Source organism: Colletotrichum acutatum (genome assembly GCF_030867785.1).
Source record: "Colletotrichum acutatum strain CBS 112980 chromosome Unknown BDZ83scaffold_18, whole genome shotgun sequence".
NCBI lineage: Eukaryota > Fungi > Ascomycota > Sordariomycetes > Glomerellales > Glomerellaceae > Colletotrichum > Colletotrichum acutatum.
The window spans coordinates 175,773-198,640 of NW_026849012.1; the positions used below are offsets into that span (position 1 = coordinate 175,773).

General features: G+C 54.4%; 9 protein-coding genes across 9 annotated transcripts; 4 read left to right on the forward strand and 5 right to left on the reverse strand.

Moving 5' to 3' along the window:
- Positions 1 to 526: 526 nt before the first annotated feature.
- BDZ83DRAFT_570784 (uncharacterized protein) lies at positions 527 to 1,564 on the forward strand (the record flags this gene model as incomplete). Its single annotated transcript, XM_060504337.1, has 1 exon — positions 527 to 1,564. The coding sequence occupies one exon, from the start codon at positions 527 to 529 to the stop codon at positions 1,562 to 1,564; it is 1,038 nt and encodes a 345-aa protein (XP_060368309.1).
- A 322-nt stretch (positions 1,565 to 1,886) lies between these two features.
- BDZ83DRAFT_570952 (homocysteine S-methyltransferase) lies at positions 1,887 to 2,957 on the reverse strand (the record flags this gene model as incomplete). The annotated part of the gene is made up of 1 exon (XM_060504359.1): positions 1,887 to 2,957. One exon carries the CDS (start codon positions 2,955 to 2,957, stop codon positions 1,887 to 1,889), a length of 1,071 nt encoding a protein of 356 aa, XP_060368310.1.
- Positions 2,958 to 4,826: 1,869 nt separating this feature from the next.
- Positions 4,827 to 7,227, forward strand: BDZ83DRAFT_789790 (major facilitator superfamily transporter). Its single transcript, XM_060515699.1, has 5 exons — positions 4,827 to 5,814; positions 5,871 to 5,883; positions 5,946 to 6,187; positions 6,265 to 6,703; positions 6,771 to 7,227. The coding sequence occupies exons 1-5, from the start codon at positions 5,297 to 5,299 to the stop codon at positions 6,936 to 6,938; spliced, it is 1,380 nt and encodes a 459-aa protein (XP_060368311.1). The 5' UTR covers positions 4,827 to 5,296; the 3' UTR covers positions 6,939 to 7,227.
- Positions 7,228 to 7,893: 666 nt separating this feature from the next.
- BDZ83DRAFT_648827 (glyoxalase/bleomycin resistance protein/dioxygenase) lies at positions 7,894 to 8,360 on the forward strand (the record flags this gene model as incomplete). The annotated part of the gene is made up of 2 exons (XM_060510226.1): positions 7,894 to 8,110; positions 8,188 to 8,360. The coding sequence occupies 2 exons, from the start codon at positions 7,894 to 7,896 to the stop codon at positions 8,358 to 8,360; spliced, it is 390 nt and encodes a 129-aa protein (XP_060368312.1).
- A 1,771-nt stretch (positions 8,361 to 10,131) lies between these two features.
- On the reverse strand, positions 10,132 to 11,649 carry BDZ83DRAFT_717151 (cyclin; the record flags this gene model as incomplete). Its single annotated transcript, XM_060511914.1, has 2 exons — positions 10,132 to 10,317; positions 10,378 to 11,649. 2 exons carry the CDS (start codon positions 11,647 to 11,649, stop codon positions 10,132 to 10,134), a joined length of 1,458 nt encoding a protein of 485 aa, XP_060368313.1.
- A 2,569-nt stretch (positions 11,650 to 14,218) lies between these two features.
- On the reverse strand, positions 14,219 to 14,929 carry BDZ83DRAFT_609710 (uncharacterized protein). The gene is made up of 2 exons (XM_060507544.1): positions 14,690 to 14,929; positions 14,219 to 14,632 (listed from the first exon to the last, which is right to left on the reverse strand). The coding sequence occupies exons 1-2, from the start codon at positions 14,855 to 14,857 to the stop codon at positions 14,306 to 14,308; spliced, it is 495 nt and encodes a 164-aa protein (XP_060368314.1). The 5' UTR covers positions 14,858 to 14,929; the 3' UTR covers positions 14,219 to 14,305.
- Positions 14,930 to 17,431: 2,502 nt separating this feature from the next.
- Positions 17,432 to 18,566, reverse strand: BDZ83DRAFT_570828 (proteasome component PRE3; the record flags this gene model as incomplete). Its single annotated transcript, XM_060504345.1, has 6 exons — positions 17,432 to 17,747; positions 17,849 to 18,089; positions 18,231 to 18,265; positions 18,324 to 18,338; positions 18,398 to 18,443; positions 18,533 to 18,566. The coding sequence occupies 6 exons, from the start codon at positions 18,564 to 18,566 to the stop codon at positions 17,432 to 17,434; spliced, it is 687 nt and encodes a 228-aa protein (XP_060368315.1).
- A 316-nt stretch (positions 18,567 to 18,882) lies between these two features.
- On the reverse strand, positions 18,883 to 20,236 carry BDZ83DRAFT_138320 (Erv1/Alr family protein). Its single transcript, XM_060501262.1, has 2 exons — positions 19,839 to 20,236; positions 18,883 to 19,726 (listed from the first exon to the last, which is right to left on the reverse strand). Exons 1-2 carry the CDS (start codon positions 20,078 to 20,080, stop codon positions 19,354 to 19,356), a joined length of 615 nt encoding a protein of 204 aa, XP_060368316.1. The 5' UTR covers positions 20,081 to 20,236; the 3' UTR covers positions 18,883 to 19,353.
- A 780-nt stretch (positions 20,237 to 21,016) lies between these two features.
- Positions 21,017 to 22,098, forward strand: BDZ83DRAFT_609728 (inosine triphosphate pyrophosphatase-like protein). The gene is made up of 2 exons (XM_060507545.1): positions 21,017 to 22,013; positions 22,070 to 22,098. Exon 1 carries the CDS (start codon positions 21,175 to 21,177, stop codon positions 21,727 to 21,729), a length of 555 nt encoding a protein of 184 aa, XP_060368317.1. The 5' UTR covers positions 21,017 to 21,174; the 3' UTR covers positions 21,730 to 22,013; positions 22,070 to 22,098.
- Positions 22,099 to 22,868: the final 770 nt, after the last annotated feature.

Consider the following 22,868-nt stretch of genomic DNA (forward strand, 5'->3'; position numbering starts at 1 on the left):
CCTCCTCTTGGCCCGCCTTCGCACAGCCGAATGACGTCGTTGGTCAAAGGGCCGACTCCGCTGCCGCTGCGAGCTGCGTGCTGCGCCTCACTCGACCTCGAACCCCGACTTTTCTGTGGTGCCTTTTTCGAGTAAATTTTCGCCCTCCACGACTCGACCAACTTCTTTTTGGCTGCCCTGCTGCAGGTGATACCTGGTAGTCAGTAGGTCAGTCAGGGTCACTGTACCTTTGTACTATACCTTTGTACTAGCAGCAGCCAGTCCTCCTTGACCGTCAAGACTCCTCCTGCGACTGCATCCCGTCTGCTTCCATTTGCTGCCCGCCGTTGCCACCCGACCCCGTCGAATTTCTGTCGATTAGTCCCGTTCCCTGCCCACCACCACTGCCCACTGCCCACCCCCTCTCTGTGCGACACTCTCACCCAAAGTGTCTGTTCGTCTCTCCAGTTGTGCGGTTGCGTTTGTATAGGCAAATTTCCCTTTTCTGCAGCAAACGTCAAAATCGCACAACACCACAACAGCAAACATGGTCGTCGGTTTGCTCAGCATCCCGCGGGAGATCCGCGACTTGATCCTCGGCGAATGCATCTTCCTTCCCGACCGCCAACCGCCGCCCAATCCCTCAGTCAGCCAGGACCGCAAGAGGCGCGAGTACAAGGGCAAAGGTTTTTTCGATGGCCACGACATTTGGGTTGAGAAGAAGGTTCGCTCCCCGCCCTCCGGCTCCCCCAACACCAACATCTTCCTCGTCAATCGACAGATACACGCCGAAGCCAAGGCGCTGCTCGCGACCAGGGGGACGCATTGCCGTCTCGATGTAATGTATGTCAAAGAATGTGGCTTGTGGCCGACTTGGCTCGCGGTGCCAAGAGCGACCCGCCATGCCGACAGCGTCCGAGTCCAATTTCGAATTTTCGACCCCCCCTCCGATGTCAATCCGGACTGGAAAAACGAGGAACAGTTTCGAGGCGGTAGCGGCGGTCCACCCTTCATCGTCTGGAATTTCTACGCCATGCTGTCTGGTTATCTGCAGTATGGCCCGACCGCCTTCAGTAGTATCGTCGCCGACCCAGCAAAATTCACCATCAAGAACCTCGTGCTCGACGTTCTGCCACCGCCGCCTGGCCAGAAGCATGATCGGCTCGTCTCCGGCGGTGCGCCGCGGCCGCCCGCCCATGACATGTTTGAAAGGTTCACCACCATGGTCATGGACGCGGAAAAGCGAGAGAGCCGAGGGATCACTTGGCCCCGTCCGCCGCAAGGCAAGGAGCATCTCATTCCGGCCGAGAAGCTGGCTTTCTTCATGTGCTGCCAGATTGGAGGTCTCCTGTCCATGTATCGTGATTGGGCCGACTTCGGCGCCGCCCTGTACGAAGGTATCGGGACCATCCAAATCCGCGTCAACGGCGAACTCAGACGCCATTTCGACCTGGACGAGATGCTCGCCAGGCTACCCATCCAGCCGATCGCGGCTTGGAACGAGAAGGAACAGCAAAAGAGACAGAAGCGCTTCGACGACTGGAAAGCCCAAGCGATAACGACAAGACAAGGTTGGAAGAAATGATGGAAAAAAGACAACTTGGAACGATGACATGAAATGCCTTTTCTTTTTGTTTTTCTTTTGCTTTGGCCGTACTGGCCACTAGAGGGGAGACTCCCTCTTTTGCATTGGGCAGCGATACCACCGGATAGAGGGCTTTCTTTTGGGAGGCGTCTTTTTTTTGCTTTGGAGCATGGTGCAAGGTGCATAGTGCATGGTACAACCAGGCCGGCGGTGGTCGACCTCGGAGGGCCGGGAGAGAAAAGTTCAGCACGGTGCCGAACGCCGAGGACGGAGCCGGAGTCGGAGGTGGAAGCCGGTCAAGAAATGTTGGTACTGTTTTTCTCTACCGAGATAGGCCTTCTACTGCAGTTCGGAGCCGAGCAATGTCAGCGTGGCTTGCCTTGCAGCATCCACCCACAACAATCTGTTTCCACAATCCTCGAGATTCGGCATTAGCGACCACGTGTGAGAGTTGGGCTTCCCATGAAGTGGTAGGGTGTTGTGATCCTTGGGGAAGCTCCCACTTTTGGGTTGTCGTGTTGTAGACTTCGCCGTTGGTGCCATCCGGGTAAAGAACAAGGGCCGGAGCGGCGTCGACGGCGCCCTCCTGGATGAGTTTCTTGACAGCGGATTCGTAGCTCTGAATGAGAGACTCCAACTTCCACACCTTGGTGCAGTTGATGCCTATACCCCAGGGATGGCTCGTCGCAACGTCACGGCTGAGCATAGCCGTCACAGCCTCCATGATGGAAGATCCATCCGGCAGCAGGCCGTCCTCTCTCGGGAAAAGCGTCGCAATCCAGAAAGGAATGGGGGACTCAGAGGCTAAGACTTTGGTCTTATCCAGGGCCTGCCTCACGGCCTTGATCTCATCTGTGCGCGGGATGGTCTCAATGGCGACATAGCTGACGGGGGGAGAAAAGGCACCGGCAGATTGCAACAGCTGGAGCCGCTCGGCATGCCAGTCACGGAGCTTCTCGAGAGTATCGTGGTCGGCGTCATAAGCGCCGCTGTACTCTTGGCCAGGGATCATGCAAGCTCCATAGGGACCGATGCTGAGAGCTGTCTTGCTTCCTTGGGAACGTCCCGCCTCATCGGCGATGCAAATGGCGTCCTGGATGAAGTTGCCAATGTTGGCTTTGTCGATACCGTTGGGAAACTGGGTAGTGCGGGTGTTGGCAAAGCCGTGGATGGATAACTGGTAGGTGGCAGTGAGGATGATGTCAACGGGTACATCTCCAAAGTCTTTCTGGCAGGCGAGCAGGGTGTCCTGACCATCGACGAGAAGATGGGTAGACCAGAGAGGCGTGGTAGCTGACTCGAACTTGATGCCATATTTGTCTTCCAAAGAAGTGCCGAGGCCACCATCGAGGATGAGGACCTTGGATTGCTGGGAAGAAGAAGAGGCAGCCATAGTTGGTGTAGGTGAAGTGAAGCGTGTAGAGCGTGTACTTCGTGGGTGTAGTTCCAGGAAGGGCGAAGTGCGCAAAACAAGGTTCGGACCGGAAAGGGAGATCTGACAGACAGATAGACAGACTACCTAATCTCAGGTAGAATAAGTTGAGATTAGGTTAAAGGTGAGACTGAATCCGGGGCCGGCGTGATCAAGACGAGAACGAGCACAAGAGAAAGAGAAAAAAGAGTCGAACGCGCGGCGGGACGTTGCAAGTCTTGTCGCTTGGAGGGGTGAGTGTGTGTCCGAGTAAGTCGGGAATGGGGGGGAAACAAGAAAGTCTTGGGTCTTGGGTCCTTGGGGCGAAAGCGAGTCGGGGACTCGTTGGTCTTGGGGGTCTTTGGGGCGGGAAGAGGAAAGGCGAGGCCAGCGGAGACGCGGGCAAGGCGCGGGTGGTGACTGGGACAATGGAGGAGGAGGAGGGTCCGAGGGGATCCACACCTGGAGAAAAATTTGGGAAAGCATTACGACGACTTCTGGCTGACTAACACACCTAATTCCAGCTGCCAAGAGCCGCCGGCAGCAACTTCCGTGTATTTTCAGTCGCCCTTACCTTTCCCGCCCTTTCTTCCTTTCGTGCCTCCCTCAATAATATCGAACCTTCCCTTGCTTCATCCAATGCCCCAAGAATCTCGTGATATGGTACGTCACTGCGGCTTTACGGCAAGAGCCCACGCACAACTTGAGAAGGTACGAAATACCCCTCTTGCTGCAAACTGTTCGCGAGGGAGGCAAAACATCGTGACTGGCAAGCGCGCCTGCCGAATGCCAAGACGGAATGGGACTTGCTCGGTTTAGCATACCCGTATCTCATACGTACTCCGTACTCCGTATTCCTCCCAACCAGACCAGGGCAGGTACCTTCCCTTCAATCTCGCTTCCAAATTCCGTCACAAACCGGATGACACCGCAAAACGGCCGTCCTCCAATTCAATCCAATCAGCATTCGCTCAATTCATTCAAAGGATGAGACGCTCAACATGAGATCACGTCCAACCCTAAGGCACATACGGATCCTGTCACTGACTTAAGGTTCCGTCATCCCATCTCATCCGCCCTCAGATTCTGGGGAAGATCTCACTTCAGATGCGCTAGAGTTCACTCCATGTAATTGATGCTGTCGGTTTAACTCATTCTTGCCCGATTCAAATTCCTTCATCCCACCGGCATATTTTGTCTCACAACCGCCCTTTGTGGATTAGACTTTCCATAGATTCTGTATCGACATGTCGATTCTCACGCTCAAGGCCATGTTTTGAGAATTTCTGTGTGATACCACGTCAACGTGCATTTGAATTACACCCACCACCACTGATATCAAGGTAGTCCTAAAGGTAGCAATTGAGGAGAATTGTCAGGCCAAGACCTTCCCCGCTTGATCAACCATCATTCTTTCATGATAAAACTCAACAAACGTACGAAACACATGAGAGCCCATTGATACTTCCCACTGCGTTCTTCTCACAACTCCAATAGGACTCGCAACCAGACTGGCCGGCGCAAGTTACAGTTTCCTAGCTCCCGCTCCTGTCCTGGCGGTTGGCAGGGGTCCTCCGAGCCCTCGCTAGCCGATTTCCGAGCGGAATGGGGCTGCTTTTTTGGGCTGATGCAACGTCATTTAACTTTAATTGGCGATGAACCTGAAGAACCCCGCCCTCGCCATCTTTCCCCGCAGGATGGCGATCTCATAGACAAGCTTTCTGGATCATGTATATCCGTACGAATACAGATAGGTAGTGGGGGGTATCGCGGAGGCTATTGTATCAAGACATTAATCAATCGGATAGGCGTTTTTTCCGAAGTTAAGAAACACTTCTAGAAAAGAGGGCTAGCGGTACATTTGCATTTCGGTCCCTGAGCTCGGTATCGATAACTGTCCCCACAAGCACATGTCCCAAGCTGCATGCATCCATCACGACACTAGTGTGGTGTTGAATGCTAACGACATCTTGGCTCCGTGGACTAAACCCGTGCTCAAGTCCCGGCACCCCGGAAGATGGGAAACACAGTTCAACGGACCTTGGCGGGCCCACGGTCAATTTACTCGGCGTCCGGCACTCTCCCGCCGAGCCGGAAGCTAATTGAAACGGAGCCTGTCAACGGAAGGGCGCGTTGGGCGTTGGTGGGGCAGGTTGACTTTTGACATCCATTGCTGACTTTGCTTTTCGCCTCTGACCCTAATGCAACTTTTTGGGCCATCATTTGGTTTTGTTTTAAGAAGAGCATGATCAGTCGGGAAGACCAGACTGTCAATTCTTCAAATTGGCCACAGGATAACTCAAGCGCCAATACTCGCCACCATGTCAACCACCACAACAACAGCAACGGCATCAGCCTCAGCCTCCACCTCGGGCACAGAACTTCATCCCCTCCCCGCCAATATATCCCAAAAGCCATCCCCCTTTACATCGGCATCCCAAAACGTCGACGATACTACCGACCCAATCCTCCAAGCCTCCCGCGAAGCAGACTCCACCGTCCCCGAAGGCGGCTACGGCTGGGTCGTGGTAGGCGGCTGCTTCGTCGTCGCTTGGTGGATCATCGGCACCTCGTACTCGTGGGGCGTCATCCAGGGCGCCCTCATCGAAGATGGCCTCGGCACCCCCGCCGTGCTCTCATTTGTCGGGTCCCTGGCCGCGGCGCTCATCTCGGCGCTCGCAATCGTCAACTCGCGCGTCATGAGGCGGATCGGGCCTAGGAAGACGGGATTACTCGGAATTTCGCTATTGGGGGTTAGTGAGTTGCTGAGTAGTTTTGCAGTCAAGAATGTGGGAGCCATGTTTGCTACGAGTGGTGTTATCATGGGGTTGGGAATGAGGTTAGTTCTCCGTTCGTCGAGCTTCTTTCTGAGTCTACATGCTAACGATGGATAAGTTTATGTTTCACGGTGAGCTGAGCTCCTCAAACTAGCCAAATGCTTCGAACTTTGTTACTGACGAGATCCTCCAGATCGTCTCTGTGGTCCCGGCACAGTATTTCAGCCGCAAGCGCGGCCTCGCCAATGGCATCGTCTTTGCCGGCGGTGGTCTCGGCGGCGCGGTAAACAGCTTTGCCCTCGACGCCCTTCTCAACCACCTGGGTTCTGCGTGGGCCTACCGCGTCCTCGCCCTCGTCACCTTGGCCACGGGACTCCCGGCAGCATGGCTCATTAAAGAGCGCGTTCCCGTTCGTAACACTGGTTTCGTTGAGTGGTAAGAAACCCCCTTTTCCCATTCTCGCCATGTTCTCCAAGACGTAGCCTACATCAGCGACTGACACATAAATGCAGGCGCCTCTTCAAGTCCCTCACCTTCGTCCTAGTCTTCCTAGCCGGCGCAGTCGGGACCTTCCCCCTCTTCGTCCCGCCCTTCTTCCTCCCGCTCTACTCCAAATCCATCGGCCTCTCCTCCTCCACGGGCGCCGGCCTGGTAGCAGGGTTCAATTTCTCTTCCGCCATCGGCCGTATCTGCTGCGGTGCCTTTTGCGACGCCTTTGGCGCGCTCAACGTGCTCTTCGTCTCGCTGTTCCTCTCCGCAGTCAGTATCCTGGCCATCTGGCCCGTCTCGACGTCGCTCGGGCCCATGGTTGCCTTTGTCATCATCAACGGTGTCTCGAACGGTGGGTTCTTCTCGACTATGCCTACGGTCGTTGGGAACACGTTTGGATCTGCGAGGGTCTCTGTCGCTATGAGCATGATTGTGACTGGATGGGCTGGTGGCTATCTCATGGTGAGTTCCACGATCTCAATACTGAATTATCTTCGAAAAGTACGGTGTACTGATAATGTCGACGTAGGGCTCGCCGATTGCCGGATATCTTTTGGAAGCCTACGGCGGTGCCGAGGGAGGTCTTCAAGCGTACCGTCCAGCCATGTTCTACGCTGGCTCGCTGTCATTGGCAGCGGCTGGGCTTGTCGCCATGGTCAGGTTCCGCATCAACAGCAGCATCTTGGCAAAGATTTGAGAGTGATGTGAATGGCCATGTAGCTACTGCATGGCACTCTGTATCAATATTGGGGGAACTCGATGAAAAAGAGATTTCCAGGTTAACGGCGACCTGTATTCAGGACAGACATTGTCCGAAGTCTCAGCCGGATGAACGGTACTCACATGTACCGTAGACCGGCCGGCCGGCGAGTGATGCAAAGGAGCGGTGAATGTGACATCAGCCCCTGAGAGTCTCGTATTCGTCGGACCCTTGATTCACATAAAGACACCAAATTCGCAGTAGGCACCCGTGAAAACTTTCTGGTCTCTCTTCATCTCGTTATTCGTTCAAACTTATCTCCCCCCCGCACGATCCACCATGCAGGGAAGCAAGAAACATCCGCCCGGCGCAGCTGCTGCCTACGCGGCCCCACTTGGTGCCTTCAGCCCGCCGATAGCTCCGGGCGGGGACCTCCCGTGTCAAGGTATCTATCTACCTTTATCTCAGAACAGCTTCCCAAAGTCCATCCTGCACAGGCAACATTGCTGACAGACATGATCTGAAAGTTCAATGATAGTCAACACTCTCACACGCCTTACCCAAGAAACAACTACCGTAGTTACTTGGCATTAACAGCCCCCATCTGAGTCAGACCGGCACGGCTCTGGTGTAACTCCTGTGCTTCTCTAGACCCGACCGCTGCTTGCGGTGATGGCTGGCCCCCGATTCCCCCTCCTTGCACGTGTACTCGCGCCTCCTTCGCGCCGCCATTCCAAGACGGAACTTTCCAATACCCGTGAACTAGTCCACGCGATAACGTGTAGACCAGGAAGCCATTGTCTACAAAATACCCCGCCAACCTCCCCTCCCCTCATCCTCCTCTTCTCCACTATCACCAGCTTCAATATCCAATCTTAACATACAAATCCGACAATATTGTCTCTGCATCACCTTAAAACACACATCCCGTACTTGCCCATCACATTCCAAGATGTCCATCGACCACATCGGCCTCTACGTCCCCGCCTCAATCTACAAGGAGACGGTAGACTGGTACCTCGCCGCCCTGGCCCCCATCGGCTTCAAAAAGTTCATCGAGCCGAACGAGTACGCTTGCGGCCTCGGCGTCCAGCGCCCCGATTTCTGGATCGCGTGTCACCAGGTCGACAAGGCGAATATCCCGCTCCACATTGGCTTTAAGGCGGATAGTAAGTACTTCACCATGAGGGGGGGGGGGGCTTTGGCTTTGGCGAAAGGTAGCTAATGAGATACTTATGTTAAATAGACCGGAAAGTGATTGACGAGTTCCACAAGGCTGCTCTTGCGGCGGGAGGAAAAGATAATGGGGCGCCTGGGTTGCGGCCGCAGTATCATCCCAACTACTACGGCGCGTTTGTGATTGATCCGTCTGGGAATAATGTCGAGGTTGTCTGCCACATGCCGGAAGTGACGGAGTAGACGAAGGAAGAGGGGACATGGCGTTCGGGTTCATGCTGGGCAATGGTGTTAGAGGATCAGTGGCTTTGGGTTTCAAGATCTTTTACCTCTTCCAGTTGAGCGAGTTTCGGGAAAGGTCCATTTCGGCAGGGCCAGGTTGATGCCTATGGTTCATAACCTCTCTTTCTTCCTAGGGAATGCCCTCAACGGAGCTACATATCTCTTACCGCGCTCCGTTACATTCTGGTCTTGAGTCAATTAAGTTGTCTACCTCAAAAATATAAGTTGTGACATTCTCTTGGACATCCTGCATGAAGCACTGCAATTTTAACCGCTCTAGAGGCTACATCTCCTACCAGCAGAGAGCCAAGGGGCAAAGGAACTTGTGATAAATTGAAACCTCAGCTCCAGCCGCACTTATAGATCCAGCGACTAAAATATTTCTCAAGCACTAGATTACCGAGGTGCTTCTTGCCTTACACAAAACAGCTTCACGTTCAAGATCGACAATTGCAGACTCGCAACTCAGTAACACCTCCTTTGCCCAGACTCGTGAAGCTTGCCGCAAACAATAGTGCTGAACACAACGCAGAATCGAAACGGGACGTGTCAATGTGAACATGGTGAGTTGGTCTCACTATTTGCGCAGCGGGCCCTGTACGAAATCGGCGCGGGCGTTCCAGCACCTAGGAGGAGGCCGCAGATGACTTAGCACTGCGATTTTAGCCCCCTTCATGCTATATCTTTCTTCACTGCCAAGTTTCACTGCATTCTTAACTCAGCCCATCTGGACATGCCCTCGCCCAACCTGCCCGGCCTTGTTCAGTCGGCCTCTTATCTCCTTGCTGTGGCACAAACGCTTCGGTATCACACGGCGCAGACAATACACTCAGTCCACTAGAAGCATGGTGATTCAGTGTATGATGCCCACGATTTGAAGCCAGAGCTTTGTAGTGAGCTCCCGGCACATCTTCAGGTATGGGATCTTCATGGGGGCCTGATGATAACTGTGGTTGAGAGATGAGGCTGCCATTTGTTGACTTCATACCCCTTCCTATCACGGACCTCTGGCAAGAGTCAGTCACCTCCACTGTCACATGCTCATTGCGATTCAAGACTGCAATCTGGCCGGCTTCCAATTCAATTTCTCGTACTCTGGACATTTCATTATGCTCGCCATCTATGTCAGTCTCGGAACACCAAACGCCTTGTCCCAAGTATGCCCGCGCAAAGTCTAGAACGTAACGTAGCGTGTAGTGTAGCCTAGTCCAACCCCTACCCGTCCATCAAAGGATTCGTCTCTTCCGTCTTTCGTCTGTCTGGTTGCCCATGTACAGCTCGCGCGCGAAATCCACCACTCGTAATAAGATCAACGTATGAAGTCGCCTTCACATGCGCTCCACCAGAAGTTGTAACAGAATACCGCCCGCGAAAACTCCATCACAGACCCGTTCTATTCGGGTATTTCAAGGAAAAAGCTGATCCATTCTCCTTCGTCGTCGGTCCAATGGTCGTTCGACGTCGTACCAAACACGCCCTGCATCGAAACGGTGTATGCCGTTCGCCTCAGAATTGTAATCTGCTCCGAGCCTCTGGTGCCCGATTCGATGAGTAGATGTCCAACATCCCTCCCGAGCTTCGAGGTGCCAATGAGCCAAACGTATAAAAGTCGATTCTACTAAAATGCGATGCTAGTATTAAAGGTACCAGCAAGCAATAGTAGACCACTTTAACCCCAATCTCGCGTAGTTAAGGGTATCAATCTCATAGTATTGCAATATTGCAAATCTGCTTAGGAATCACCACCGGTCACAGCAGCAGGCCGTGATCGCTGTGCGACCACCTCCCGCGCGTAGAACTCGACCAGCATGGTCGCGTACGCCTCGAGATCCTCGACGGGAACCGCCAGGCGGAAATCGTTCAATAGTAGGAACTGAAGCTCGAGATGGTTGAGTTCGGCTAACGGAAGACCACCGACCTAAGAAATGAGGATCAGCACTGGGCAAGACAAACCGGTCAACTTCGACGAGTTACATACCTTGGCGTATCTGGAGTTGGTGTAGAAGACGTCCGAGAAGAACTTGCTCGCGCAAGTCACGCCCGCAATGACCAGTCTATGGATATTGAAGCTGTCGACGACAAAGTACGTAGCCGGGGGTGCGCCAGGAGGTGTCGGCTGAGGCACAATGCTACCGGTACTCTCGCTAGCCTTGGTGTTCTGTTCGTCCGCATCGTCGTCATCGGCGAGATCCGAGTCGGTTTCGTCGTCTTCGTCACGCATTTCGACGTCGGCCGGCTGTGCCCTTGGAGTTGGCGCCGAAGTGGACACCCTCCGCGCCTCCTCGTGCTTGACCACCATTTCATTGACTCGCTCCGTCATGCGGTCAAAGTAGACTAGCAAACTCAAAAAGACCTCGTAGGTGGTCGGGCAGTATTTGTGAATGCGGGACAAGTAGCTCAGAATTGTTATGGCCGGGATGTTCTTGCCATGGAAAGCAAGCACGGACGTGCTCAACGGGCTCATTTGCGAGCCGTTGCCTGACTCGTTGTTCTGGCTCGCCTGCTGCTGATGCGCGACGTTGCGCTGCATGGCATCATGCTGCAAGTCGTTGGTGGTGGTGATCTTGGTAAGAAGAGCAGCAACCATTTCAATGATGTCGCCGATGGGCATGGCACTGATCTCGTACTTCATCGCCTGCAGTGGCGGATCGTTCAGTATCCCCGGCCCATTACCCGACAGTAGGTCGGCCTTAGCGAGACTCTGGATATGGGCTAGGTCGCGAATGTGAATTGTCTGGCCTTGCGGTTGCTGTACGGGAGATGAGGTATCGGAGAGAGGGTATGAGTTTGTGGCGCCGGCAACACCATTTCCATCGGACGCAGGTGAAGGTTGCTGTTGTTGCGGCTCCTGGCCAGGGGCATGGTGAGCCTGTTCGGAGGCAACTACGGAACCAGCATGGCCGGCGTCGCGAGAATCGGTTGCCATGTATGCGGGGCTGTCAGCATGCTGGGGCCTGGCACCTGTTGGCGACGAAGATGATGGAGGCGAGGGGAAGCGAGATGCACCTGCGCTAGGGGGCGCGGGCTTCTCGGCCGAGTCCTGTTCGGGGCGCTTTTGACGCGTAGGCGGGGTACTCGTAGAATGTTGGTATCTCGGGCTCGCGGGCGTGTGGTGGGTAGGGACGTCTCTTGACCGACTCGAGGATCGGTAATGGGAATCGTGCGAGTGTTGGTGTTGGATGCCCGGGTTGGCAATCATGTTATGAAAACGGGGGGGATCAGAGACGTAGTCACCGATTACAGCTGCCATAGCATCGTATTATTCCAGCAAGACTGAATTAGAATTAGGATGGTTGGAACTGGCAACTGCAGGAACGATATGTCAGCAACAAGTCCAAGTTACATTTTGTGGTTTGCGTGGAGAGGAGACGAAAGTAGTATTGGGGCAGCAACGGTTGCCGCGTGATGACATTGGCGCCCAAGATTCCCGCCCGAGAGAACGAATGCCGAACAAGGCCGATGCTTCGAACCTCACCCTGACTTGAGAGCTTGTGCGAGGGCAGCGACGTGAGGCGAGGGCCATGATCGTGAGGAAGGAGAAGGAGAGTGCATTTGGGCAGCGGATGTTGGGCAAGCAAGGCTGAAGTTTGGCACATGCAAATCAGGGCATAGGAAGGGCTAGCCGATGGCAAACGAACGGCCATAATCCACCAGCAGGGGAACGACGACGTAGACAAGCATGCCGAGAACACAGCCCAACGTCTTGATTGTAACGGCAGCAGCCTTGGGTGTAGAGCTGATGGCAGGCTTGTACATCGCGCGCAGGCACGAACGACGTCACAGGTGCGCATCTGGTTGCCAGGACGGGTCAAGTGAAGAGCGACATGGGTTGTAGGGGAAGGCAGGAAGGTGGATAATCGTGGAGGCACGAGGCGAGACAGAATGAACTCACCTAAGTCGTCCAACGAAGAGGCGGAAGGGCCTGTCGACAGGCGATGGGTCTAGATACTAAGTATTGGGGTAGAGAGGCGGGAGGGTCGACGCGATGAAGAGGCAACGGTGTATTGGTGCTGCGGTCGCAGGAAGTGTTCGTCGGAGATAGCAACGAGCAACGAGGTGTCGAGTGCGAAGGGAGACCGTAAGGCAAGTTCTAGTCGGATCGGATCGACGGGCAGAAGGTTCACAACAAGACGCGTTAGGCCTGACAGAGAAGGTTGGGTGATGTCGAAGGAGGCGGCGATGGCGACCTTTTGGCGGAGTAGAAGTATTGAGGCGGAGGAGGGGAAGGAGGAAGGCGGTCAGAGGTCTCGTCCGACGGGGCGACTCGAGAATCTGTTTCTGTTCTGTTTCGCAGAGCGTCTGCGATGTCGAGTACCAAGAAACAATCAAGGTACCGGTAGAGGGGGGCGGCGAGATCAAAGGAAGAGGAAGTCGTCGAAAGAAGCCCCCCTTGTTGAATAAACGTCCAGTCTAGAGGAAGGACGAGACAAGGCCAGAACAGAAAAGCAGACTGGGGGGGAGGAAGGAGGAAGAGAGAAAAAGAGTCGGAGGAGAGCGGGTTGGATGGGAGTGTGTGGATGGATGGTGGATGAAGGATGAATTGGGGGAGAAGCTGGCGCGGGTTGGCAGAATGGGCGATGGGGGGGAAGAATGGGAAAAGAAGGACGGCGGGAGGATTGGGCGCGACGGCGGCGGCGGTGGGTGGCAGGCGACAGGCAGGTGGAGGGGGAAACTGGGTGAAAAGGCAGGAAACAGCGCTCAAGGCTCAGGCAGCGGGACCTTAGAGGGATGATAGAGGGGGCAGCGGGCTGGTGGAGAGAGCGCTGGAGACGCAGTGGCCGATGGACTGGGCCTGGAACTCGGGCTACTTGGTAGAGTGGATGCTGTTGTTGCTTAGAATGGGTGCCTTGCTTCACCTAAGATAGTTGGATACGAGTGTAGATGATGATATCAGGTCAAGAACGTGCGTTGTTCGTGTGGTGTGTGTGTGTGTGTGTGTGTGTGTTTACTCTGTACTCGAGATGTATGAGACGGGAAACAGTTCTCTTACTTGAGGTGACCTGATGAAAGGACACTCAGGGCGAAGAAGTGAGTGAGATGTTCAGAGGGGACCCTGGATGAGATTGGCGGTCTGGTGGAGACGGATGAGGTAGATGGCAAAAAGATGGCCGCCAAAAGGCTCAGCTGGGTAAAGTCGATTCATGGATGAGTGGATGAGAAAGCATTGAGAGGACCTTACCACCTATTGATGTGCAGCAGCTCCCCGAATGACGGCACACTGCACAGATGCATCACTCCTCACTCCAGACTGCAGACTGTTACTCCCCAGACTCCAAACCGTTTGTCGCTCGTCACTCACGGTGGCTGACGGGTTCAACCTTTTGTGCCGTGCAGCGAAATGCTCCATTTTCATTACAGCGCAGCTGGCAGCATGCACGCTCAGTCGCGATGCCACGGCCGTGGTTCCCCGCGTGTCTTGGATCCGCGCGTGAGTTGTCGTTCACAGGCATGTGAGCTTCACTCTGAGATTCACTCCAAGTCTCAGTGAGAATCGAGTGAGCAGTGAGTGATTCTCAGCCAAACCCAAGTCTCATCTCTCTACACTCATCAACTCTTCAGTCTTTCACCAAAATCTCTAGCAGGTCTACCTGTACAGCTAGTAACCATCATGGATCTCATCTTGACTGAATGTCTCACTGCATCTCGTGTGGCGGCATGGCAAAAAAAGATGAGGAGCCACCCGAAACATGACATGACAGAAGCCCGCGCTAGCCACCAACGCCCATGAGCAAGCAAAGCACCGCAAGGCAAAGGTAGCAGCCACTCACAGCTCCCGCAACAGCAACACCCGTCACCCGTGGGCCAAGAAATCCAAGGGTCCTCCGTGCCTCCCAGGTTGTGCCAGGCTACCCCCCGAATCTGGATTTCTGCTCGTGCCATCGTTGCAAGTCGGAAAGTCCCAGTTCCTAGTCGGCGGGCCCAACCGAACCAAGCACAGCCTCATTGCGATCCTGCTCGCTCTCATCTCTCTCTTCCTGTTTCTCTCTCTCTCTCGTCCCTCGCGCCGAGGTCCTGGGGGCTGGAGCTTCACCTCGACATGGACCTAAATTGCGCTCCTCTCCAACCGCAACCTCACGAGCCCCGGTCCTTGCTTTTCCCGAGCTCCCAGCTTGGGGAGTATGAAGGCTCCAACATTTCCCGATGGGATGGATGGCTGCCCAACGAATATAGCATACTTCCTCCAGCATCTCTCTCTCTCTCTCTCTCTGCCTTGTGCCTGAGACCTTGAAAGGCTTGGATGCTTCCTCAGCCTGCGACCGTGCTACCACTTCGCCTCAATAGAGACTGACCTGACAGCTCGCACTCGCAGCACATTCAAGCAAGTTGGCAACAGCCTCGAGTCGGAGCATCTGCATAGAAAAACGCAAAATGAAAAGAAATAATAGAGAGAGCGCTTGCAAAAGACGGGGGACCACTGGAACTGACACGCGGCGGAAAGACAGACGACCCATCCGCATCGTCGGGAGGAGAGGGTGTGCCTATGCCGTCCTCTCATTGGTCCCTCTGATACGCGATGCCGCTGATAAGAGATTTGGCGAGCAGGGGCCACTTGAAGCCCGGCAGGGGAACCTGGAACCTCGACTTTTCGACACTTCCGCCCCCCTGGCACGTTCTTCGGTTCTGATGTCTTATCGGATAAGATAAGGTACGTATCTCCCTCTCCTCCTGCCCTCCTACCTTACCCCTTCTCTCCGCCCGCCAGCCCTGCCACCTCCCTTTCTGACCTGACGCCCTGAACACCCAATGGAACCAGTCGAGCAGCAATACCCAGGATACCTGGGTACGGAGCATTCTCATCGTAATTCCAATCGCCAATTGCCTGCCGTAATACGACACGCTGGACCCGAGATGCCTTCCTGCTCCACCAAAATAACTGCAGCATGCAACTTTGGCCATGGCACAAAATGGATCTCGGAGGAAACATCGACAAGCTTCTCCCATCTTACGTACTGCGAATTCGCAAACACCGCGCTGGGCCCCCTTCTGGTATCCTGGATTTCTATTCCAGTATCCCCCGCCCAAGTCCCGGCCGGATCTGGACCTCACTTCCGTCCAAATCAAGCAACATCGTCGTTGTTGACTCCATAGTCGCATAGCCAGCCACGCTCTCCCCATTATTTCCCCTTTTTTACGGAGTATCGCACTGCTCAAAAAGAAAGCTGTCCTGAGTTCTGACAACAGACACGGAGGCCACGGCGACTTGAACGACCGGTCACTCAGGCGCTCAGAAAATACAAACAGACCGTCTGTCGATCCCGGCCGCCCGTCAGGTACCCGCCGGGCCCGTCCAGCGCGAGAGACCTGTCAACACCAGCTGAATGTTGACTAACAGCACATGAGACGATCAAAGGCCTGCCGGGTCGTTGCATTTGAGCCAAAGGGTTATCTGCTGCTTACGCCTCACCGCTAGCAATTACAAACACATCCCCTACATCAAGTGTACCTTAATCAACGGCACGGCCAAACATTGCCAACGCGCCCAAAAGGGGGCAATACAAAAACAAGCTTTCATCATCATCCATCCCACGCCCAGCTGCTCCCCAGCAGTAGCACCACCACGACCAAACCCCTTGTAGTATGTTGGCTGGCCGGGCCCCCCTTTCCCCCTTCCAAGACGCCTTGACTCCCCCCCCCCCCGGGGTCTGCACGGATGGTGACTCCCGGCCAATACCCGGCGTTCCCTCCGGCACGAGGTCTTGGGATCTTGGGGGTTGTTTCTAAGAAATTCCCCTATCTAATCAACCGTACTCCGTACCTATGAATACAACACACACACACACACACACACACACACACATAATGAGGCCTTCACCGCAATACCGCCCCGGCCCCCCAGGTACGTAGTATCCAAATGATCACTCTAGATGGAGCCAGGGCATATCGCGCAATCGCCAGATATCACAGCCCATCGTGGCACACCCGCAGCCCGCAGCCCGACAGCCCCGTCCCACGTTCTTATCCACCGCCCTTCCATGACCTTTTCTAAATCGTCACTGACGGCCAACGACCTGCTATCACCCTTCCGTCATCATTCTCCAACTTAGTCATGCACTTGACTTGCAAGTTGGAAGACTTTGCTTCGTGTCGACGGAGTACTGTGCAGCCGATGTTCACTCTTAAATGTCAAGAGTCCCAAGAGCCATACTCAGCTCCTACCTAACGTAGGCATCTTGGGCAACCAACACACCCCATGGTGCCTCGGGTAGACAAACTCATCTTTAACCTCACCTACAGGTTAAGCTTAGCCACACAACGCCGTCACATCGCAAATCCTCCAACGAGAAGTCAAAGGCACCTCCCGCCCCGTCCTCCCCGCACCCGCCGCTGATTTGTTCCCGCTCCTCACCTCACCTCACCCATCCCGCAGAGCCGAGCAGCGCTAAATACCTTTGCTCATCCCTCACCGCCTCCGAATCCGAGGCCTCGACAGTCACAGTGACACTCTGACACCCCTTATTTTTAATCTAGCATGTATCTGTAGAGTGACTGTGCCGTCCTCCCTGCATCGTGCATACGGATGGCAGCGTTCGCGTGCCGGCAGCGTCTCTCTCTCTCTCCCAGGCACTCTCTGCCAGTAGCTGTACGGATAACACCCCAGATTTTTATTTCGCCTGTTCGTCGTGGCGTTGCAGCGCATCGCACGCAATCGCATCTTATCGTCCAAACCACGCGAGCTACCCGTACCTTATCACAATCTTTCGGGGTGTCACATTATCACAGTGCATGGAATACCCCTCGGGCCTCTTGTGAAGAAATCTCGTCTTGCGGGTAATCTATTTATTGTACATTCATCGTTTGTCACCAAGCCAAAAATCTCGCCTCGGCATGGACGTTCTTCGCTCCATCTTGAAGCCCGGGGAGGCGCCTTCGTAACCACACGGCGGAATGACCCGTGCCGTCTTGGTGCCCATCATGCGCGGCCGGTGTCGATGAGAGCGATCAGATGGCTTTCCTCCAGCCACATCACAATAAACGTCTCCCTTTCTCTGTCTCTGCCTCTTCCTCTAGCTCTCCCAAGCTCAACCTCCCAACTAGTGCTGCACCTTGTAGTCCTCGTCGGGGAGGTACAGATGCCGCACGGCGCCCTTGGCGGTCAGGACGACCATGCGAATCACACCACCGGAGCTGCCATCCCACTTAATGGCCTCCTTGAGCGATCCCTTGACAAAGTCGACGGCCTCCTTCTCCTCCATGCCCTCCTTCCAGTGCTCGTCACAGTATCCGTAAATGTACGTCGAACCCGAGCCGCCGATGGCATATGCCTGCTTGTGTAGGGATCCGCCGAGGGGGATGGAGTAGACCTGGCCGCCGTGTCGCTCGTCCCAGCCGGCAATGATGAGACCGGCGCTGTGATTCGTTTCGAATTAGTTATAATCCAGATGTTGCGGCCCTACGTCTCATGGTCGCGTGGAGACAATTCCGCGAGAGCAGAAGGCAAGGAGACTTACGTCAAGCGGTCCTTGTTGGCGTAGCAGACCTCCTGGAAGATGGCGGCGGCGGTCTGGGTCATGGGGGGTTTTCCGTTACGCATGGCGTACAGGCCGAGCTGGTACTGGACAATGTCGGCAACGGCCTGGGTGTCGGCGGCGGAGCCTGACCGGCAGCACCAGATGGTGTCGTGGACTTGTGTGAGCTTGTCGGTGACTCGGTTGGCAATGTAGGCGCCCGTCGTTGTTCTGGAATCAGCGCCTGGATGGAGTGGCTCGTCGTTAGCTGTACGGTCCTCATTTCGTCCCTGTTTGTCTGCCCCTCCAAAGTATGCAGAGTCTACTACGGCCGCTGTGGGCGAATGTATGCGGGCGAGAAAATATGTGTGTGGATTTGACGTACCGAGAATAACACCGTCCTTGAAGGTGACTGCCATACTATCGCGAGGTGTCAGGTGTATGCGGGACGGGAGGGGCGATCGGAGGGGTAGCTTACATGGAGGTTCCGAGGCTATGACATAGGTTAACTGTGGTTCTGTGGGAAGCCGAAGGTGTAGCATCATCACTCACTTGACCTCTCCCTTCTTTAATCTCTCCATGTCGATGTGAATGCCATCTGTCCGCCCGCAATCGTCAGCTTCATAGTTCCGTTCTGGGGTGTTTTGGTCCCGCAATAGCATCATCCAAGCTTCTGCCCGCCCGTACCTTCGTTCAGCTGTCCGGTGGTGGTGAACTCCATTTTGATAAGTTGTGTGTGGTGCGTACTTCGTAACTTCGTTTGTGGATTCGGTTCGTGGAGAATTGGAGGTCGGAGGGAGGGGGGAGGATTCGGCGTAGATATCGAAGGGGGATGGATTGGTTTGATGTGTCGTCGGTGGAAGGCTGAATGGAGCTTGACGAAGCTCAGGCAGCTCCAGAACGCGTTGGCCTTGCCCGCCCGGGACGCTTGGAGGCATCACGTGACTGATGACATAATCCAGTTTCTGGTGACACCCGCAACGATGCCACGAGCATCTGAAGACATTGAACTGACTTCAATCAATTCTTCACATTTATTTGTCTGATGCGCAAAGTCATATACTTATACAGGAGATATTTTGCATGGTTCATGCAGTGAGGTCACAGTACCACCTTTTCAATAGCTCTTCAACACCATTCTCAGTGGCCCCACGTGAGGACGATAGCTTCTGAGATGGAGATGCTGCCGCGAACCATAGATACTAACATGTGAAATCCAACCCCAATATAGACGAATTCTGTTTCAACACTGATCAAAGCAAATGTGTCCAAACGTTCGAGTTCAATATGTTCCGCTGGATCCGGTGGTCATCCACAACGCCGGCCCAGGAAATGCATCTTTGTACAGGTATTCTTGCAGATATGATACAACACTCACGCGCCTTGGATATCCAAAACATGACAATCAATCAACGCCTTAACCGCCCTTGGTCAGACTGTCAAAATGTCAAAATGTTAGCAAATAAAGCCCAGTCGCAGTCGTAAGATTCTGCCACAAGCAATGCAACTCACCCATCCTTGGCCAGCTCAGCGCTGGGCTTATCACCACCGCCCTCCGTCTTCTTCTTATCCTCATCACCGCACCCGCAGTCGTAAAAGTCGCCAATCTTGTTACAGTCAAACAATTCCTTCTTCAACCGGGTGTTGACCTCGTTGTGTACGAAGCAGGCCCAGCCTGCGGCTGCGTTGCGGCTACTCGTCTGGGGCGGGTACTTTGCCAGCAGCTTGCGGAAGTGGGAGGCGCAGTCGCCGCAGGGGTAGAGGCGGGCAAAGAGCTGGATGTACGTCTTGAGAGCGAGGCTGTCGTCGGGGGTGGGCTTCTCGGGGAAGCGGGCCATCATGGTGTGGAAGAGCTTCCACGAGGCGCGGCCGAGCTCGGCTCTACAAGTGAAGAGGTAGGTGTCAGCATAACCTTGAGGTCCAAGAAGGTTGACCCGAGGGGACGGCCCCGGAAGGTGGGTATTCTGCGCATGCAAGAGGGCGGGAGGCTTACTTTGCCGTCGCATTCTCCAACTTGGGCGCAATGGATTCGCCGGACAGGATGCTGCTCGAGATGTGGCCAAGATCGGGGGTGTCGCCGCTCGAAGACACGGAATCGCCCTTGAGAGGTACGGCGGCGGCCGGCGGCGCGGGTGATGAGGGTTCGCTGGTGCCGCTCGAGAAGAGGTAGGAGACGCTGAAGAAGGCGACGACGGCCAGGAGGACCATGAGCGTTAGGTGTTGTCTCCGCGCCATGGTGGGCGATTGGCTGTCGCTTGACTCTTTGGAGGCGAGTTTACGAAAGTCAGGATACGCACAGAGGTAGGTAGTAAGGTACTCCGTTGAAGATGTATGTGGTGAGGGAAGGACTGAAGAGAAGACAGAATCTCCCGCAAAAAAGAGGATGCGAAACCTCGGACGGAAATCGCGTTGTGGCAGCTTTTTGGTTAGGCTATCTGAGCTTACCAGGGACAGGAAGAAACCCTCCCAGGATAATCACCGACGAGGAGGGGAGACTCGGCGAGGGACGACAGATTCGACCAGGGGGGGTGTTCATCTTTCAGACTTTCAAGAAGCTAAGGGGACATTTGGTCGGCCCACGGCGCAGGGGTCGTCAGACGAGGCTATTTTGCTGCCGCCAATCCCGTCGCCGCAGTTTGGGCGTAGTGCCACCTGTCGCATGGCCCCTGGCGCAGTCCGCCGCCGTGGTGAGATTTCATAGCACATGGATTGCCCCCAAATGCTCCAAATGGCCCCAAAATCCCATCTGTCAGAGCCCCCAGAGGCGTCTCCTCAGGTTCAGGTTCCCCTCCAGCTCGCTCCAAGTTTTGCTTATCTAATGCCACCAACGTTAGGGGTCATGGTCGCTGTCGGTCGCTGGTTGTATCGGCCCAGCCCTGTGGGATCCCTGGCCCGTGCAGCGTGCTACCCCTTAACTTTGATTCGGGCCCACTCCACTCCCCTAACGACGGGCAGCGGCCAGGGGTGCCTGCGACCTTCCCGTCCGCCGTCCCCAGCTTGCGTCTACGTAGTACCTACAGCTGCGATTGCATGTTCAAGGTGACAAAATCCACCCAATTTAGCCTCATGAAAATGCAACTAAGGTATTCAGTGACCACAGCATTCGCTCCACCTGGTATTCCCCGGATGACTCATTTTCTCAGCCTCACATCTAGATATCTCATGATAAATACAATAGCAACCTCACTTTACCGTTGATTTCATACCAACATACCTCCATCTTTCCGAGTCTCCATTGTGACCACAAATCCCAGCATCGCAGCCCGCGACATTGTCCAGCAACCTGCTTTACCTTCTTCCATATCACAGCACCAACCACCACAGCAAACATGGCATCATCTATCTCAATCATCGTCGCCTCCAAAAACCCAGTCAAAGTCCAAGCAGCAAAACTCGGCTTCGAATCAGCTCTCCCAGACGCAACCTACACCGTCCGCGGCATCAGCGTCCCCTCGGGCGTCCCAGACCAGCCCCTCTCCGACGAAGAGACCCTCCGCGGGGCCCTGAACCGCGCCCGCAACGCTCAGGAAGTCGAGAAGGACGCAGACTACTGGATCGGCCTCGAGGGCGGCATCGACATGCCGGCCGACCAAAGTGCCCCCATCATGAACTTTGCCTGGATCGTCGTCATCAGCCGCGACGGACGCGTGGGCAAGGCAAGGACCGGCGCGTATTACCTCCCCGAGGAGAGTGCTGCGTTACTTCGCCAGGGCATGGAGTTGGGGCATGCGGATGATTTGATCTTTGGCCAGACGAATAACAAGCAGAGCAAGGGGTCTGTTGGCATGTTGACGGATGGTGTCATTGATCGGACGTCGTACTATCACCATGCTGTCATTCTAGCCCTGATTCCCTTTAAGAATAAGACCCTGACGTTTGTCTGAATATCTGGGGCAAGTGCGAGGCAGCAGCAGCCTTTCCAACGTTCTGGTATCTTCTCTGGTCTCCCTCAACACTTGATATCGAGGCAGATGAGATGTGCAGGGAACATAAGCTCAACTGGAAGCTATCACCCAGCTCTACATACACTAGAGATGAGCACATCAAGTCCCACAGATTTCAATGCACCAGACTCGGCCGACCTGAATGCAATCAATCGCTCTTGGGCCAGGCCAGCAGGGCCTGCTCTTGCCCTTACTCGAAGGCATTATCTAGTAATTCCTACCAGGTACTTAAACGTCTTACTGCCTGTGACAGGCACCGCATCTAATCTTTGCGTGAAAGAATTTTGTTGCATCGGTTACACTCGATTACGACCTTCTGGACGCCATTCACTCTAAGGTATAGACTACATGTACCCAACCATCTCTCATCCCCGACTTCCCAACTATAGCACGTCATTTCGCCTCTGTGAACACTCAATCTCGCTATGTTTATTCGTCGTCAAATTCTCACGTAGAATGTGCTGCCAAGATTGACGGACACTTATATGTCTGATGTTCCTTCTTAGATTCTTTTTCAAAAACCTTCTTTGTAGACATAGTTGACTGAACTTCCATATCCATCTAGTTTCTTTAGCTACTTTCTACTTACATGTGGCACGATCGGTCATCCTCTAGACATTCCAGTAATTCCTGTTCTCAGCAACTCTTCTTATGGGATTCCCTGAGGTAGGTAGAGTTGATCTTAGTCCATGACCGGAGTTCGACTCAAGGGCAAGCATTTACGGCTTAAAGTCATCAATCCCTTGCTTCTCATTCTCACTCATGACCTCCGCTCCAGCTTCATTTATTTGGTGCATTGTTCTCACTTAGATCATCATCTCTTTCACAGCGTCTACCGTATCTCAAGTTATTAAGTTTGTTGAGTTCTTAAGCCACACTCATTCACCAGCTACCAAGCAAATCCTAGCCCCCTAGACCAGTTCAGCTCAAAGGCAATAATCACTCGCCATCGCTGGAGCAATTGAAAACGACCTGATCTCGACCCTGGTCAATGTGTCACCATCTCCTTGACAATGTAACAAGCCGTCAGGGCCTGCTTTTCACCCTTTTGTCCTACTCGTCTCTCTCATCGTTCTCAT

What these genes read in the sequence shown, in the direction of transcription:
- BDZ83DRAFT_789790 (XM_060515699.1), top strand. Translation starts at nt 5,297, where the DNA reads ATGTCAACCACCACAACAACAGCAACGGCATCAGCCTCAGCCTCCACC. An exon ending in AACACTGGTTTCGTTGAGTG is followed by an intron (nt 6,188 to 6,264) that starts GTAAGAAACCCC and finishes ACATAAATGCAG; the next exon opens with GCGCCTCTTCAAGTCCCTCA. An exon ending in GGGCTGGTGGCTATCTCATG is followed by an intron (nt 6,704 to 6,770) that starts GTGAGTTCCACG and finishes ATGTCGACGTAG; the next exon opens with GGCTCGCCGATTGCCGGATA.
- BDZ83DRAFT_609710 (XM_060507544.1), bottom strand. Translation starts at nt 14,857, where the DNA reads ATGCGGATGGGTCGTCTGTCTTTCCGCCGCGTGTCAGTTCCAGTGGTC. An exon ending in CTGCGAGTGCGAGCTGTCAG is followed by an intron (nt 14,633 to 14,689) that starts GTCAGTCTCTAT and finishes GAAGCATCCAAG; the next exon opens with CCTTTCAAGGTCTCAGGCAC.
- BDZ83DRAFT_138320 (XM_060501262.1), bottom strand. Translation starts at nt 20,080, where the DNA reads ATGGCGCGGAGACAACACCTAACGCTCATGGTCCTCCTGGCCGTCGTC. An exon ending in TTGGAGAATGCGACGGCAAA is followed by an intron (nt 19,727 to 19,838) that starts GTAAGCCTCCCG and finishes CTTCACTTGTAG; the next exon opens with AGCCGAGCTCGGCCGCGCCT.
- BDZ83DRAFT_609728 (XM_060507545.1), top strand. Translation starts at nt 21,175, where the DNA reads ATGGCATCATCTATCTCAATCATCGTCGCCTCCAAAAACCCAGTCAAA.